The sequence below is a fragment of the Streptopelia decaocto genome (genome assembly GCF_964273445.1).
Source record: "Streptopelia decaocto genome assembly, chromosome: 6".
NCBI classification, from domain to species: Eukaryota; Metazoa; Chordata; class Aves; order Columbiformes; family Columbidae; genus Streptopelia; species Streptopelia decaocto.
In genome coordinates this window covers 31,123,904-31,141,289 of record NC_138660.1, presented here as the reverse complement: position 1 = coordinate 31,141,289, position 17,386 = coordinate 31,123,904, and the positions used below count along the sequence as shown (strand labels likewise).

General features: G+C 40.5%; 1 protein-coding gene across 2 annotated transcripts in view; it reads right to left on the bottom strand.

Moving 5' to 3' along the window:
• Nucleotides 1-17,386, bottom strand: part of PARD3B (par-3 family cell polarity regulator beta) — a 358,048-nt gene that overhangs the window by 39,835 nt on the left and 300,827 nt on the right. For both annotated transcript variants that reach the window (XM_082056631.1, XM_082056632.1), the window contains one exon: nt 8,609-8,744. In XM_082056631.1, the coding sequence (XP_081912757.1) occupies nt 8,609-8,744 (136 nt within the window). The remainder of the gene's footprint in view (nt 1-8,608; nt 8,745-17,386) is intronic.

The following is a 17,386-nucleotide window of genomic DNA, read 5'->3' as shown; positions in this document are numbered from 1 at the left end:
GTCTTTCAAAACATTGACCTAGTTATCAAACTATGGACAGGAGCTGAAAGGTCAGTCAATGGTTTTGAATACTGCCTACTGTAGGGCCCTCCTGTGTTATTCTATATTCTATATGACTGCTTCTCTTTCTGAGAAAGGGAAAAAAGTTTATTTAGGACAGTACAGGAGCATTTCGGTAAATTCTCTACAGCAGAACACCGTCTACAGAAAAATACAGCTGACATCAAAGCGTGTTCCCCACCCCCTGTCTTGCTTCATGGAGAAGTTATGATAAACAGGTTATGTGTTCCCTAAGGTTACCATGGAAACTCATTCTTTTCAGGCCATCATTTGCAAAGGTAAAATTTGCATTAAAATGTGATGGAATTTGATTTTGTGCATGTGTGTGTGAAACTCAAGTGGGGTCATGCTACCACGCACTATAGCTATTATTTCAAACCCAGGAGCATATGCGTAAGAGAGAGATCTATTAATCCGTGTAAACAACTCAGTGACCAAATTACAGTTTAATTGCTAACCTGACAGGTATCTTCCTAGCAAATTAAGAGAAATACTTCAAAAATTAGCTTCAAATGCAAATGTAAATGTTAATACTGATCCACTGGTGGGTACCACTAGATAAATTTCCCTGTAATCATTCCACAGGAAAGATTGAATTTAGATTGTCAGAATGACTTTGTTTTGATGATGGCAGACCAGGGATAGAAGGCACAGGCAGGTATTTAAATTATAAATTTATACCTTCTCTTGAAGGAATTATCATCAAATTATGAAGTATAGAATATAATTTGATATAACCATACTTGCTGCGATACAAGAAACTTTTAGATCTCAGAATCCCAATCTGCTCACTATGTTTGGAGTCATATGGTAACTTCGAAGTCATAACATCCCTCTAGGTACCTGCTACTCCGACTTCTCTTGGAATATCTGATGGTGCAAAGCATAAACACTTCTTCTACAGAAGACTCAATATCTCCTGTCAGACAGGACTTACGACATACAAATGAGCTGGAATGGCTCTACTTAATATTGGGCAACATGACACAGCAACCAGGCCATTTGACGAGGAAAAAGCTTTCTTACTGTTAATATAGTTGCAGAGCAAGTGTCTCAAAACTGCTAAAACCAATCAATTCAAAATCAACCCTTCAGATCAGGTTGCGCAGTGACAGCGTTTTATCAGATTTGCTCCTGCATTTGGAAATTCCTGTTTACAAACTCGATGTGCTAAACAAAACGAGAACATTAAAGAAGGTTTAAAAAACCAAACACAAACAAAAATGAAATTGATTACTAACTTTTGCAGATTTGATAGAAGGAACGCATTCCAGTCAGATCCTGTACTGAGCAAGAAGGCACCGGCGTTCCTTTTTCTAAGTGTTCTTTAATAGCCAGACTTGAGGGTGAAAGCTGAAAAGAGCTGGCCTTGAGCAGAAAAGCCGAACTTGTGCCCAGCACCAGACCTACAGGGTAAATGGAATTCTCTTTTCCCATATTTTGTACTTTATTTTAATGCAGTCTTGATATTAGATTAGCATCTGCACTACGGACCTTAGACTGGGAACTAATAAAGTTATCCGCCCAATCTCTCTGTGTCTGAGTCAGTGACTTTCATTTTAAATAATTACAACAATGTCGCCTGTTTGTTGTGAAAAGTAGAGCCTTTATAAATTCATAGATAATTGCCTATACCCGGCACCCAGAGATACATTCTAATTACTTTTCACACCTTGGCTGTGAAGAAATCTTGAACTTTTTAGTGTTTTTTAACTGCAAGACAACAATATAGCCAGAGCGCTGACACCCTGGCTGCTGAAACTGCGCCTAGGATGGAATTTAACAAGCAGTTCTGCTGATGCATTTTGCAGTGACAAACTCCAGAAAAACTCAAGAAGACCCACGGCCTTCAGCTCAGATCTTGTGCTGCAATAATGAGAAGTGCTGCACGGACGCACAAGAACTCAATCCAGAAATCAGAAGTCATCAAAAGTCCATTATTTCAGTTGGCTTCTGTCACGTATTTAACTATAACAAATAAAAGACCTGTACTCTGTAACAGCCTCAATGACACACTTGTATTGCTTGACCCAGCTTCTTTCAAGCTCGACCCTGTTCTGCACACGCTGGGCAGCCATTGCCATTTCCCTCACCGAGGTCACTCTGCTTTCCATTATGTTAAATGGACAAATTTTGCAGTCCTTTGTCAAAACAGCTATTGGTTCTACTGGGATGTTATCCCTCGCAGGCAGAGCTGGACAGTGACCAGCATCTTTAGGAAACGTGGTGCTGTCTGGGACAACGGTAGCTGCACATCTCTTTGGATCAGCAGTATTTTTTATGGAAGAGATTTCTTTTTAATCAGCGACACACCGAACAAGAACATAACCCAGAGAGATTAAGCTGTGAGAATTCAAAAAGAAGTCAGTGGTGTCAGCATCTATTTGATAAATGCACCAGATACCCGGTAATAAAGCTTGTGCCGAAGAAGGGGTCAACTTTGAGGCCCAATTTCAGGCCTGATCTAATAAATACTTTAGCGCATGCTCAGCTTCAGACGTGAATTTCAATGGCATTACAGGCTTGTCTTGTGATTAAAAAATGAGCATTGTTGCAACTGGGGCCCCCTTCCAGAAGCTGAAACAGGCCTCTTACTAGTGGCCTGAGGAAGAAGAGGTCAATTTTAAAGGGAAACTTACTTTTGTTCCTCCCCTTGTAGTCAGACCCAGGAGCAGCTGCATTTGATTCTATGGTATGTGGGGCACTGGCTTGCTAGGGGTTGGGACCAAGCTGTCATGGAGAAGAACATATCACTGAGGCTAAGGGAAGGTTCAAAGTGCAAAGCATTGGCTTTAGCAACCCCACATGTGAAGGCTCGATGTTAAAATCTCAGTCTTCTGCCTTACTCATATGATGCTGGTGGGAGATTGGACAGAGTGTGCACACATGCTCAGGTAAAGTGGCCACACAGTCACCTAGGTATGGAGTGTCCTACAAGTAGACAGAAAACTGTTAAAGCCTATACTGGCATAAGCTTGCCAAAACCAAAGCAAATTGCAAAGACCCAGCTACCGTGGCACTCAGAACTGCAGTGAAGCCAGATTACAGCCTAGCTCCGAAAAGGCCATTTCTGTGCCCATTCAGCTGTGCCCCATCTATGTGCACAAATTCAGTAACTGTTTAGCACACTATTAAACACAGATTACCTGTTCATGAACTCCCCTCATCAATATAATTACCACTTCGAGGTTTGTTGCTTGCCTCCCTAAACATATTGGCAAATTAGGAGAAATACATACAACAGAAAACCTCTAGGGCCCTTCATATCCTATCAACATAATGTGTGGCAGCTGTCACGATCTCCGTGACGCCCCACTCAAGTTCTCCGTTTGGGCAACATCAGAAGAATCTCTCCTAACTGCAAGGGACACAACCGCTGGCACATGTGTTAACGTGGAACCTGCGAGGGCGGCCACAGCCTGGAAGCGCCGGCTATTTTTGTCTGATTTCCTTCAACTATTCAAGTGAAGTACGAGAAAAGCTTAATGTTTGCCCTCCTCAGAATCACCTCTTCCATGCTGAAACAGAACAAAAAGCAGCTGTGTGACGGGGCACCTTGTGGAATAGATGGCATGATCTATTTCTGGTATTATTGTAATATTGTAGGGTATAAACAACACCAGTGGGCTTTGATAAGACGACATATGGCAGCAGAACTGTTTCCCTTGGTAAATAAGAGTGTGTACATAGTGTTAGCGTGAAGACATGAGCATTTCAGACTCCACTCTGGTTCAGATAATCTATGCCAAATTCAACCTTTGTGTAAGTAGGAATGACTCCAAACAAGTTATAAGAGTCATTCTTCATTACTAGTATTAATGGAATTGAATTTGGCTCTCCTTGCATGTGCCATTTGGAATAGTTTATTTTTCACATGAGGCTTGGCAGGGATTTCTCCAAAATCATTTTCCTCCAAACCTATCCCCAAAAGCCAGCCTGTAAATTGTAAAATCTCCATGCTTAGTTTGAACAGCTCTTAAGAACACACCCCAACCTGAAACCCTCACCATACTGAGATACGTAGTGACCACAGAAAGTTCTTGATTGGTAAGTTAATCATACCTTCCAATAAAATGTTTTACATACTCTCTTAATGAATATCATAGCAACATACATGAACACTTCTGATCCATAGTTTTCAAAGCAGCTATACTCTAAGTGGGGTTTTTAATTATTTAAATGTTTTCTACTAATAGTCTGTGGGCTCCGAAAGTCTGGAATTCACAGCAGTTTCTGCTATATGGTTTCACATAGTACATAAAATTGTCAACTTCTACCATTGCGCTAGAAGACAGGAATGCCATTCTTCTAGAAGTTGGAATTTTGGTTTCTAACCATGGTCCAACACAAACGTCTGTGTGTTTTGGGAACCTAACTTATTTGCATTGCAACATCCTGAACCTGGAATGAATTGATCGTGAAAAGTACAAACAGCTCCTTATTCATCCCGAAGCAAACGTAGAACCCTTTGACACATTATGGAAAAATAATGCAGTTCTTAATGCTCCTTTTTTTGTTCTGGTTGATTTTTAGGCCTGGAGCCCTGCCAGGCACACAATAAAGTACTTGGCCTTTCACACAGACAGGCATGATTCTTCTTTCCTACTCTCAACTGGGAACTGACAAAACTCAGTTCATCACAGATGTGTTTCAATCAAAATGTTCACAGACAGGTTTTTCTTGTATCTTTAGGTTATTTATCAGCTTGCAAATCTGATCTGCAAGTAAGAAAATGGCTTTTAGAACCACTTAACATCAGGTTCGGTACAGCGAGGCTGATGTGGTCATGAACAGGTAAAGAACTATTTGCCATGTGGCCCGTGTTACATTTAGTCCCTGAATGTACATTAAAAACGATAAAGTTTCAAGGATTTACTGCCACCTTGAAGGAAAGAATTGATGTTTTAAGTAACTGGATTTGTACAAAGCCTGCAAGACAATCCAAGTAAATCCTCAAATAGATGATTAATTCATCATTATTTAAATGCTTCTAAATACAAGTGTAGATGCTAAGTTCACGGCTTTGTCTTGACAGCTCCTCCACGGTTTCTCATGATCTGTTATTAGTTCTTGCAGCTTATTGCTCACATAGTTCTCCCAGGTTCTGACTGATACTCAGCCTTTCTGTAAACCTGGATTAGGTTTGTGTGGCGTATGTTCACCACTGCTTTGACTGTCTGATGTCCCACTACGACGTGACTATGTATGTACACGCCTAAACTCTGTCTTGAGCTGGTACTCCCCAATTCACCCTCACTGTCAGAAAATTTGAGGGTAATCTCACATTACACTGACAACAGCAGGCATTCATTTTCCTAGACAATATTTACACTTACCATCAGCCTGTCCTTTGGTTAACCAGCTGAGATTTACATTAAGCCTTGTCATCAGCCCTACAGAATTTGGCTTTTCATTTATCCTAGTTATAAACCTGAAAGGGAGGTGGCAGAGGTGGGGAGGAGTCCAAAGGATTCAAAATTCAACAACAAACCAAAGCACAAAGAAAAAATAATTTCAAAGGATCTGGCTCTATAGCACAGGCAGTGCTATATACATATGTCTGTTTATGGAGACACACTAAACTGAATTATTCAGCTACCTACAGAAAGAAGAGCAGACTGTGGGGAAGGGGGAGCAGAACGAAGGCGCAAGAGAGCAAAAAATTAATCCAGCAACAGATGAGAAGAACAGAGGAGAACTGGAAAATGGATGCAGGGGGGAGGAACGGATGATGAGAGAATAGCAGGCTTATTTAAAATGAATTTTTGACCTTATTTTTAAAACATTTATGGATCCCAATTGCCTGTCATGAGATCATTTTCCCTCACAATGCTAGCTTTTCAGCCGGCCCCGCACTTCAACTTGATTTATCCCGCTTTGAAAAAAGTAGATTGTTAGAAATACCCCTTCTATTAGAAATTCTGTCCCATTACAGTGTCAGCTAAAGGCCACTTGTCAATGTCAGCTTTATCAGATAGAAATTTGCCTCCTGAGTTCTCAGATATTTTTTTGGAGGACGAGACCCAGGGTCCATTTCTGAGGCTGCTGATTTGCGATGGGATAGTGTCTTCTCAAATTATCCTCTGTTATTTCCCAACTTATCTGCATGTTTCATGAGATAGTGGGAAGCGATTACAGCAGCTGCTGTACATTAGCAAGACATCTTATAGGAAGGCTGGCTTCGGTAAAACAGCTGACTGACAAAAGCACAGAAAGAACTAACTGAGTATTAAAAATACATAGGGAGACCCAGCATCTCTTTTCCAGCTGTAGCTTCCCTGGTGCCACAACCTCCTGTGGGAAGGGAGAAAACTTATACCAGAAGGGTTTCCTCCTCCTCAGCTGTCTGTTGACTCTTTTAAAGAAAGACCTGACATCCTGGAGATTAAGTTTTTATTTATTTACAATTATGCAATTAGTCACCAGCACGTCTCCTCACTGATGAGTAAAGGTGGAACAAATCAGCTGTTGTTCAATGTGTGTTACCACAGGACTGCAGAGGGTCAGCAGCCCGAGGTGGGCAAGACTACTGCTTCTAAAATATCTCCTGGCAAGATGCTTTGAGACATTTGTTTTCTTTTTAATATTTCCATTCTATTTTTGTTTCTTCTTTTTTAAGGGTAAAACTATATGTTGGAGTAGAAATTACACCCAGGAGTCGGATGAGAGCAAGCTGGGGTCACAGTGTTTTCCCCATTGAAAGACAAGGCCGGATGGATCAATGGATGATATTGTTTCAGTGAAGGGACCAGAAGTCTTTGGAATTTGTAAACCACTTCAACAAGAGGAACTGTTGCAGCAACAAGATTCAGAGTATTAAAGCCCTCAAGGTGAACTGTGATTTCTGAATAGACCACCATTCCTCGCCACAAAAAACCATTAAAAAATATTCTGCATTGGAAGGACAAAGAGAAACAATCCCGGTGCCACTACTATTCATCAGTTCAAGATTGAGATACTTAAAGCTCCCTTTCAGATGCTCTGATTAAGTACAACCTGCCTCACAGGAAAAGCAAAGCTTTGGAAATCAGTAATCTCTGGGCATTATACCTAATAGGAAAGGCTTAAAAAGGATTACCTAGAAGAAACCTTTGTGCATCTTAGGAAACTACACTGGACCATCAATCTCAGCCTCCTCTGAGGATTAATAAAGCTTTATCAGTTTCAGATAAGAAGTAGAAAACCTCGGGCTGCTGAAGAGGTACCACTGGCCCACTCTGGGGCTTCTGTCAGGACACGCCATATAATTTCAATAGAAAGATATATTTGATGCATGTTCTTGTTTCAGTTCACTGAGAAGCTATTGAGAAGAAGAATGGCAGTTACAAAGATTCCCAAATTTGGGTCAGAAAATTTAAGGCAGCAGATTAAAGTCAACTGCTTTAAGGAAAGAATTATTTTGCTGAAGGTGACACTTTTGGTAACTGAACTAGAATAATACATACAACACCATTTTTTGGGGTAGTGAACAAATATATATGATAATTTATGTAAAGCACCCCTTTTAACACTGTCTCTCTGTGATTGCAATACAGTCTAGTCTCGCAGAGGACTTTTTTAGACTACAACCACATAATTGAAGATTTCACTTTAGCATTCACACAGATAGTTTGGAGGACTTTAAAACCAACAATGTTAGTTCAGACTTCAGCTGTATTTAGATTCTTAAGATTTTAACATAATTCTGTCTCTTTTTAAACTCAAATTTCAAATTTAGCATAAACTGCATCTGATCAAAGTTACATTTTTTAATGCTAGTTGATTATAATTGCTTCTAAAGAGACAGGGTCCGACTCTGAAACCCGCTCAGGTGGAGCTCTTGAGTACCACGGTTGTGATCCCACAGTCTATAGCTGTTGCATCTATTTAACACATTCAAAAATCCTGCACTCTTGATTTAATCTCTGGTTCTCTAGATTACTCTTCAGTAGTGGGGTAGATAATATGTCTCTGTGTAGTGTGACTCTTGGATGTAAAGCAGGGAATACAGTAGGTCTGTAACAGTTTTATAGTGTTGGTAGAATATTTTAAGATCTTTTGATGGTAAAGGAGTGAATTATTCAATTTTTCACTTTATAAAAGCTACTGAGGGTGTATGGTGACCAGATTGCTACTGTCCAGTGTGCAGAAGGAAGGGCAGGAGCAGATATTCTGTTTGCCCCCTCTCACTTTGCAGCTAAGCACGGGGAGAGTTTGCTCTTCTATCATTCTTGTTAACCCAGGGAATCGGGATGAACTGCCAGAGCACCATAAATAAAGCCTTGACGCTACCACATGTGACAAAATTTGGCAATGACTGCATATCTTGAGCCTAAAGAGAGGAAACCTCGACCTAAATCAGACACAGCAAACAGACGAGTTATTTTAGCCACGTTTTCACGTTACGCATGTTTTCTTCGGTGGGCTGGCATTAAGGATTTCTCAATTTCTACACACCCCCAAATTCATGTTAAACTGACACGGGATTTCTGGAAAACGCAAACAAACCAGCATCTTCTGATAAACCTGAACGCTGCAAAAGCACTTTGCATCGCGTTGTGGAACCTACCCAACGCTGGTCATAATCAGCCGGCTGTGTTCTTCCTTCGTCATCCTCATAGAAGGGTAAGCCCTCTCGCCTGGCCTGATGGTACTCCTTCCGTAACTTCTGGATACGATCCGCATTCCCACCACCTGTGCAGCCACTGGGAAAAACAAAAAATGCCAAATAAAACCCGTGTACACACACATCTAACACCAGGTACCCACATGAGCGCACAAACAGAATTGCCGCACCTGAGACAAATGGATTAGGAACGTTTCATTCTCCTGACTCACATAATGCCCAGTGGCCCATATCACCCTGATTTTTGCTTTCTTATAAAGCTGCTGAATGTGAACTTGATCCCCATTTTGAAAAAAGGCTGTCCCTGTCTAAAGAACTCACCAATTCGAGTACAAGACAAGAGCCAACAGATGGATGCTGACAGATGGGGGAGCACAAGGAAACTTTTAACATTCCTATGAACAGCTATAAATGGCTATCATATTTTAATAACAATAATGATGATGATAAGCTGCCAGAAAAAGGCTTCCTTTTGCTCCCACGTTAGATGTGGAATTTCCCTAAAATTACATTTGTTCAAGGTAAAGAATAAACTATAGTCACAGAGAAGCACAGAAAGAAGTTTTACCTCTCAAAAAAACACCTCCCTCCCAATTACACAAAGAAGGAAAACATCAGGCATGAAAATAGAGGGGAGGCGAGACAGATGGGAAAGCACACCATCAAATCTTGACACCAGTTTTTTAAAGTAGTAATTAAACAGTAATCCATTTAGTAATCCACGAAGACTCACTCGTATGCTGAAGTGCATACTCTGCAAACTGCCGTGGTAAAGCTAGTGGAGTTGCTTAGTTTATCAAGTTAAACGCATGCCTGTCTTTGCTGAGTCTTCCAAAACCTTACAGCTGGACTTGTGCAACTCTGGAAGCATTAAAAAAAAAAATCCTGAAAATGCTTAAGAATTAAAAAAAAATAGCCACATTTAAAACTAATACATTCAAAGTTTTCCTGCAGCTTTTTCCAGCCCTGGGGTGAATACTGACTGTAAGGCTCAGTAGCATTTACTGGCATTCATAGGGAACTGTAATAGCGTTTGTTTGTGGCCTTTCCTAAACTCAGACCATTGTTATTGCAGCACATCATCATATATTCTCTTAATCCACAACCTTAACTCTGCCTCACCAACAACGGGTTATAGAGATATATATATTAATTCATGAGAGTACAAACTCCGCGGAGCATCTTGTCACACTGCACTCCACTATGAGTAAGCCAGAATCTAGGGAAGCCTTTTATAGGATTTACACAGCAAACTGAATTTGGAAAGCAAATACAGAAGACTGGACATAAATCTATCAGTTCAATAGTAAGTAGTTTCTAGTATCTAACAGCAATCTAGATTGGTTGGAAATTAATTATCAATGAAGGGAAATTCCACATGGGGTGCAAATGCAACTGCATGTGCAGCCAGGGTTGCAAATGTTTCCTTGCAGCATCACTATGTTTCCATGAAAATTCAAACACTTAAATTACTTGCCTTCCCTGGATCCTAAGTGATCCAGCTCCTTTATTCTATTAAGTTTCAGAGGTTTCAAGCTTCTCTGGCTGACTCACCAAACTTTTCCAGAGTATACACATTATTTTTCTCATGATCTGCCAAGACAGTGCAGAAAGCCTGCACAAACTCTGTGGACTATTGAGGAATAAAAAAGAAAATTATATTCCCTTTCCCCCTTGATTCCTTCCAGATAAATGCCTCTGTTCCTTGCATGAATTCTTGACAAATAGTGGAGAACCATCTCCAGTTTGCAAAACACTGCAATTGAGGACTAGCTAATGGGGGCTATCACTTCCAACAGTGAAGCTCGGTCCACAGCTCATGAGCAACACAATACCCGTGAAATCCCCTGACTTGACTTGTGAGTACAGATAAAGCATTTAATTAGGGCTGCTAACATACAGATAAGGCCCAAAGCGCTGTCCCTGTTGCTTTGCCAACATCATTACCCAAAGCAGCACTGGCTAAGAGAGGGAACCACTGAAATACAGACAGGCAAATGGGTCTGGATTGATTCCAGCCCATCAGGGCTCCCCGCGAACTGCAGCAGCACCAGCCACCGGTTTCCTAATGCCACGTAACCCACCTTCTACCTCCAACTATTGTGGCTAAAGAGGTAATGTGAAAACACCATGGATATATTCTAAGAGGCAGAGTGCTCCATTCACTGCACACCTTCTGTAGGTGAACGTTCTTCTGCTCAAACCCAGCCAGCCAGCAAGTAGGTGCTGCAGAGATCAAGCTGATTATATATATTAAAGAACCAGGCCCCACAGCTTTTTCCTTGGCAAACCTCTGCCATGCTGTATTAAAGCACAAACCCTAACCATGAGAACGAGCAGGAGCGTTTGAATGAGAGACAGCAGCACATGGGAAGCCGTCCATCTGGATTAGTGTGAAAACACGAGCATCATCTCTGTGGAAATCAGCAGTGCGGAGCAGTCTGGTTCCTGTGCTCTCTCCCGTGGGTTCTCTGGTGTCCGATAATGGGACTGAGCTCATACTGCAGCGTTTCTCCCCAGCAAGGACATTCCTCGGGGCCTCTCCAGCATTTATTTTCATGCAACTTAGTGATCCTGTATCTTTTGAACATTGAATCACCTGTCAAGTCTGGTCAAAAATGGCCAGCAGGTTCAGAACTTGTTGGAAAGGTGGGGGGAATAGGTTGGAAGAGGATGGGTTTGTACATAAGCCTCATTTTTTCAGGAAATGGTTAAAGCTCCACAGCTTTTTTTTTTCTTTTTTCCCTTCCATCACTGTTTATAGGCACAAATTTAAAAGACATTTGCTTCTGAAAGAGCTGCATTCTAGTTTACCATGAAAGTTTTACCCACTCCTGAGTAATGTGAGATGAATATGATGCCCTGTGCAATGCTCATGAAACAGTTCTGAATTTCAAGTTGGCTCCTGACAATTATGTGAATATATGAACCACATTCAAACTCACCAGATGAATTCAATCAGCACTGTGCAAATATCGCATACATAATCTATTAGTTTACCCCAAAGAAACTGAAGCATTGAATTCAAACAGAATGAAGTCATCAGTAATAAAAAAAAAGAAACTGATAAGGCAATATTAAAAAAAAAAACACAACACAATTTTCCAAGATCTGCAGAGAAGATCATACATTGACTGTAAACTGTTCTCCCATCTGCCTATAAATACATAATTAAAAAATATTGGTTTGATCAGATAGCAGTTCTCAGACAGGGAAACAGCAGATGAATACCAGCTCTAAATGTTTCGGATACACGACTATTTATACTGAAAAGAAACCTGAAATTACAGAAGAAATATAAAAACAATAACCCAATCAAAGCCAATTTATATTAAGGGGACTCACTGAAGCTTTTCACCAAGCCCAGTAAGTAAAGCGGTCAGATGTCTTTTACAGTAACTTTACATTTAATGTAGCGTTTCCTCCTTGAGGAGATATAAATATTACAGTCCTCTTCATATCTACAGTTTCGCGCACAACTCACTTTGACATGTATCCCTGTGCTATACGTAACTCAGACAACCGTGCAACTGCACATTTGATACTCCCCTCCAACACCGCATCAGCCCAGGCTCTAACATTAAATTCTACCCATGGACTCCTCCGTTGTCACAAGGCTGTAAGAGAACCGTCCACTCTGCATTTTGCAATTGATTTCAGAATGATTTCCTCCAACTGTGCTACATGTAAAGAGACTGATTCAGAAGCAGCTGATATTGGGATTGAACCTGAAGCTTTCTGGGGAAGTCTTTAAATATTGACTAGGTAGGGGAAAAAAAATCTCTGAGAAACTTCATGAAGAGCTTAGCAAAGACTCAGAGGCTCATTTCAAACCACGGTAACAAAATCTGTCCAAAATCTCAAGCCACAAACAATCTTAGGAGTAAGTTCAACAGTTCTTAGAATAAGCTGCATACACTGCCAGGATTTTTTTTTTTGGCAAATAGAGAAAGAAAAGTCTTATATGAACATTCAAAAGAGGAAAAAGCACATGCATGTCAGCCATTCTATAGTTTTGCTATATAGACTACTTACAAATCAAAGCTTTCTTTTGGACTGGGAGAAAGATTAAAAAGAAGTCTGAGCAATCGTTCTACCCCACGCTGCTGTGTCCTACCAGCCAGACAACCGACCATGAGAGATCACCATGTTCTGCCTTGTGTCTGAGTCCATCGGAGGCACCTCACAGGGTCCACCTTGTCCACCGCGGCTGTAAAGGGACCTGCTGCAAAACAGCTGCTCAACCGATGCAGCCAGAACAGGCTTCCCAAAGCAAAAGGGAAACCATAATTGGGCACAGACTTAGCTTCAAGCTATCTCTAACATTATGTAAAATACGACTGTGAAATTTCATCCCATCATCTCTAAAAAGACAGATGAACAAGCACCATAGCAATAACATTATATACCCAATGTGACAGATGACTTCTATTTTCAGAGAATGCAAACATCATCATCAGTATCTAATACATATGACTTGGGTTTTGCACAATAAAATCTCCTCTCTCCTCTTCCTCCAAGTTGCTAATCTAGATTTTATCCTGGTTAAAAATGTCACTTTTTAAATTAGTGACTTCTTACTGCAGCTCTCTAGATAATACCAAATTAAAAACAAGTGTTGCACGTACAGAGAAAGATGAACCACTTAAAGCCGCATATAAACATACATTTAAAGAGGCAATAAATATTTTGTTTCCAGTAGTTTTCCTAAACACATTAATATTGCAGAGGGCTTTTTTGCCAGGCACTTCTTTCAAACGCTCATTTCACCCAGCTGACTGTCAGCCTCTGAACAAACAACTGGCACTTCCAAGCTGAAAAAAATAGATATATGTTCTTTTAGTGAATTTTCCATTAACAAACAAATCCAAGACAAAACATGATTCATAGACTCAAAAGAATGGGCAATCTTCCATTCACAACCTGATCCAAAACAGAACTGATTTTATATACTGAATGAACACAGTGGTTTGCAAAGATACACTGTATAAGGGAGTCCAATAGGGCATGTAAGAGTTATCTTTTACTTAGGATAAAACTTTCATTTTGAAGTTATAACAAATAAATATTTGACTACGTTACTCTTTCAGTTCCAGCCCTTGTCTTTGTACCCTCAAATATTGCATTGCTTATGAAAATATTTCTGCAACCTCAATAGCAAGAGGGAATAAAAAGAATGATGGGAAGTGATAAAAAGAATATCAATGATAAGAACATAATTCTACAATATTTCAGCTTTCATCTTTGTCAACCACCAAGAGAAAGGAAGATAGTTGTTGTTTGCATAGGCACTCGAGTAAATGAATGATATTGGAATGAAAGACTTGCCAGAAACACCTGGTTGACATCACTGATCCTGCCTTGCAGGCTCAGAAATCACCCTTGATGCTCAGCCAGAGCCAGGCTGGGATCTACACACACCCCTTGCTGAGGACCCAGCTTAAGAACCAGGTCTTTCAGCTGCTGGAACCATGCAAATAGTTTTACCGGTTTCTGCACACTTGCTTTTCTTGCTCTGGGCAGGAATATACCCTATGGATACACAATTACCATCTGTATCAATGGAGAGGGGCCCCATTAGAACACTTGATCTGGAAATCTGAAGTGGCTGGAAGAATTTGAGCCCAGTTCCATTTAGACAGGACAGAAATTTTGCACAGAAATACACATAACGTCAAGAATCATAAACTGCAGGAAAACAAACTATACTGAAGAAGCTATTTATGCTTATTTGAGTTTATTTGAACTTGTATACTTAAGTCCCCAAGTCTTAATCTGCTTTACAATATTTAAAAAAGCGGTAACGGTGCTTCAGTGGAACATCGGCTGCCACCTTTCAATTCTTCAGGCTGACATGAAAGCAGCACAACCACTTCTGTCCAAAAGGTCACAGGCGGCACGACCACCATTTGTCTGGATGTAAATCGAGTCTTACTGACCCCGTAACATCACTACTGACCTCTTGACATTAGGAGCCTAGTGGAAAGGGAAGAGATGATATTCTGAGGTTCCTGCAGACTCATTAGGAAGAAAGAAGGAAAGATAACCTTGCATGATATGAATTAGCAGTGTCATTAACCTTTTCTTTCCCCAAATAGCTCATAATGTGTTTACAGAACCCTCAAAAGAACGATTTGAAGACTGAGACCAACAGATTTGTATCACTTTCAGTTTCTCCAAACTGTTTATAGAATACCTATCAGTGGCTTGACATAAACCATCCTTTTATGTTTCCCTCCTTTCACATGACATACAACACCTCCTCCTGTTTGCCATGGCAGATGCCCTTGACAGTCAGATGAGCATCATCTTTTCGATCCAGGCCACTTCTCATCCCCAGTACTTGCCTTTAAAACTTAGAGTTGACTAGAGCTGGCCAGAAATGATGGGAGTTACAGCTTAATTTGTTGTTTTACAGAAACACTGAGGTTTAAACTCACCATAAAAGCAGACATGGTATGTGCTGCTTTAACAGAAACAGGTTATTTGCAATCAAGCAGGAAGGAAAGAAAAAAGGGGACATTTTCTTGCTTGTAGCCAGCTTGTTGTCTTTACTTCAAAGACAGGGCATTTTTTTCCCTCCTTTTTTTTTCCTGCTCAATGTATTGTGCCTCATCAAAGGAGGCAATCAGCAGATTTTTAATAATAATAATAAAAAGACACCTTACAGTTCAGGCTGGTTAATGGCAGCGGCTATTTCTGGCATGTGACCAGTTTACGGCTGTCTTGTTGATCCCAGAGCGTCTCTGATGGGCCAGGAAAGCCGGGAGATCAGGGACTCAGCTGCTGACAACAACCAAACTCTCTATAAACAATACATAATGAAAATAATGAAAAGCAGATTTTCCCGGTGTTTTCAGTAGCCTCTAGACAATGCAACAGTTTCTGGTTTCTTCACCGAAGATGATATCAATTATGCCTTTTATCCATCATGCAGAAGTCACGTGTGAGGTGTACCTTCTCTCCAAGGTAATTTCTTCTGGATTTACACAGCAAAGTACTTAAATTGCCTTTTTTGGCACCTTGTATTACAACACAGCTTGGGAGGGGGTATTTTACTTTCCTGATGTAAAGCAGCTGGCATATTTACAACAGATAGGTCACATCAACACGGAGCAGATTTTCCGCCCTCCAAACTCCATTTGCAGCAGCTCCAAGAATCCAGCACAGCAAGCGCTGAATGCTAAAGTCTTGCATGGAAACGCAGCTCTATTTCTTAATGGCTATCACACCTGCCTACTAGTTTTTTTCACTCGCAGACTATTGCTTTTTGCACTGCAGTTTATTAAACTTATCGCTAAAGCTGAAGTAATAAGTACTTTACAGACTTCCAATGAATTAGCCACTCAAGAGTCCCTCAGGAATCCCCTTTAGCACACACAAAGCAAAGGCAGGAGGGAGAGGAGATGACAATTCACCGCAGTCTTAATTTCTGCGCTCCCTTGTGAGGGAAGAATTGAAGAGCTAAGAATTCGCTCACAGTAGATGCTGCTGCTGCCCATTTCTAAAACAGATTTTGTTGAAAACTACAAAGTAGTGGAGTAACTATCCGTTCTCTCCCAGAAATTACCTCTCCAAGTTTCACACCAGAGACTATATCCTGCTTGTTGTTACACACAGGCAGGTCTATGCCACCGCCAGAGTGGCAGCAACTAATCCTCTGTTTGTTTTTATAATATCTGGCCTAGGTAGAAATCTCAACCTCAATTAAACAAAACGTCCCTGCAACTGTAATCCTGCTACAGACATAACTTACATTAAAAAAAAAATGAACTCATTTAAACCATGTGCAAAGCATTAGGGAAAAGCATAGATCTCATAGCCAAAATGCATCCTTACTATAAAGTTGGCTTTTCCGGGTGTTTTTAATGAATGGTCACTACGAGGACAACATTAATCCAACATTAAGACTTTTACGGGAAAAAAATACAAATGTAATTTATCTTTTTTAACTGTCAGCTGCATTTCTAAAGCTTTAAAGTCTGTAGCTTCCAGCGGCCTTTTGTCTCTCTGCCATGGCAGGAATATCTTGGACAGCTGTAAGAGCTTTGTAAGCTATCTTTCTCAAAATCCATTAGCTAATTCAAGGAACCTAATTAGAGCTGCCATTTTGATGGAGCATATTGAGTGCTCTGTATAAACTAGTAACACCATCAATGTTTATTAAAAATTGCAAGAACCAAAGCTCTCCGTTCCATATAAATATTAATGGACAGATACACAATACTTATTGAAACACAGATGGCGTTATGTCCATAGAAATACACGCAGGTATACTTACAACCCGGTGTGATGCATTGATTCACAAAGGCTGAAGTACGGAAGCAAAACTAGGGACAATTTTACACAAACTGTTGAAAATTGACTGGCTTCTATTTACACTATCCTTATGTGCGTTAAAGGAAGCAAAGCACACCAAGGATGATTTGTTTCTTCTGTTTTTCCCTGAGTAGTGTGCTGACGATTTGGAGTGTATTTCGAGCTTACCTCAAGAATGCACTCCAGCTGGAACCGTTTTATAGCTCCTCTTAAACCAGCCACTCCAATCACCGCACTTCGTAGACATTTACACATATTCCAGTGCTACACTGTTTAAGGGCATCCAAAGATTCAAAGGGAATTTGCACTGTAGAGCTACAACTCAAATTTTGCTGTAGACAGCAACAAAATGGGTGAAAGGAGCCAGACATCTGGAGCAATGCTCTCCTACATTCTGCTGTG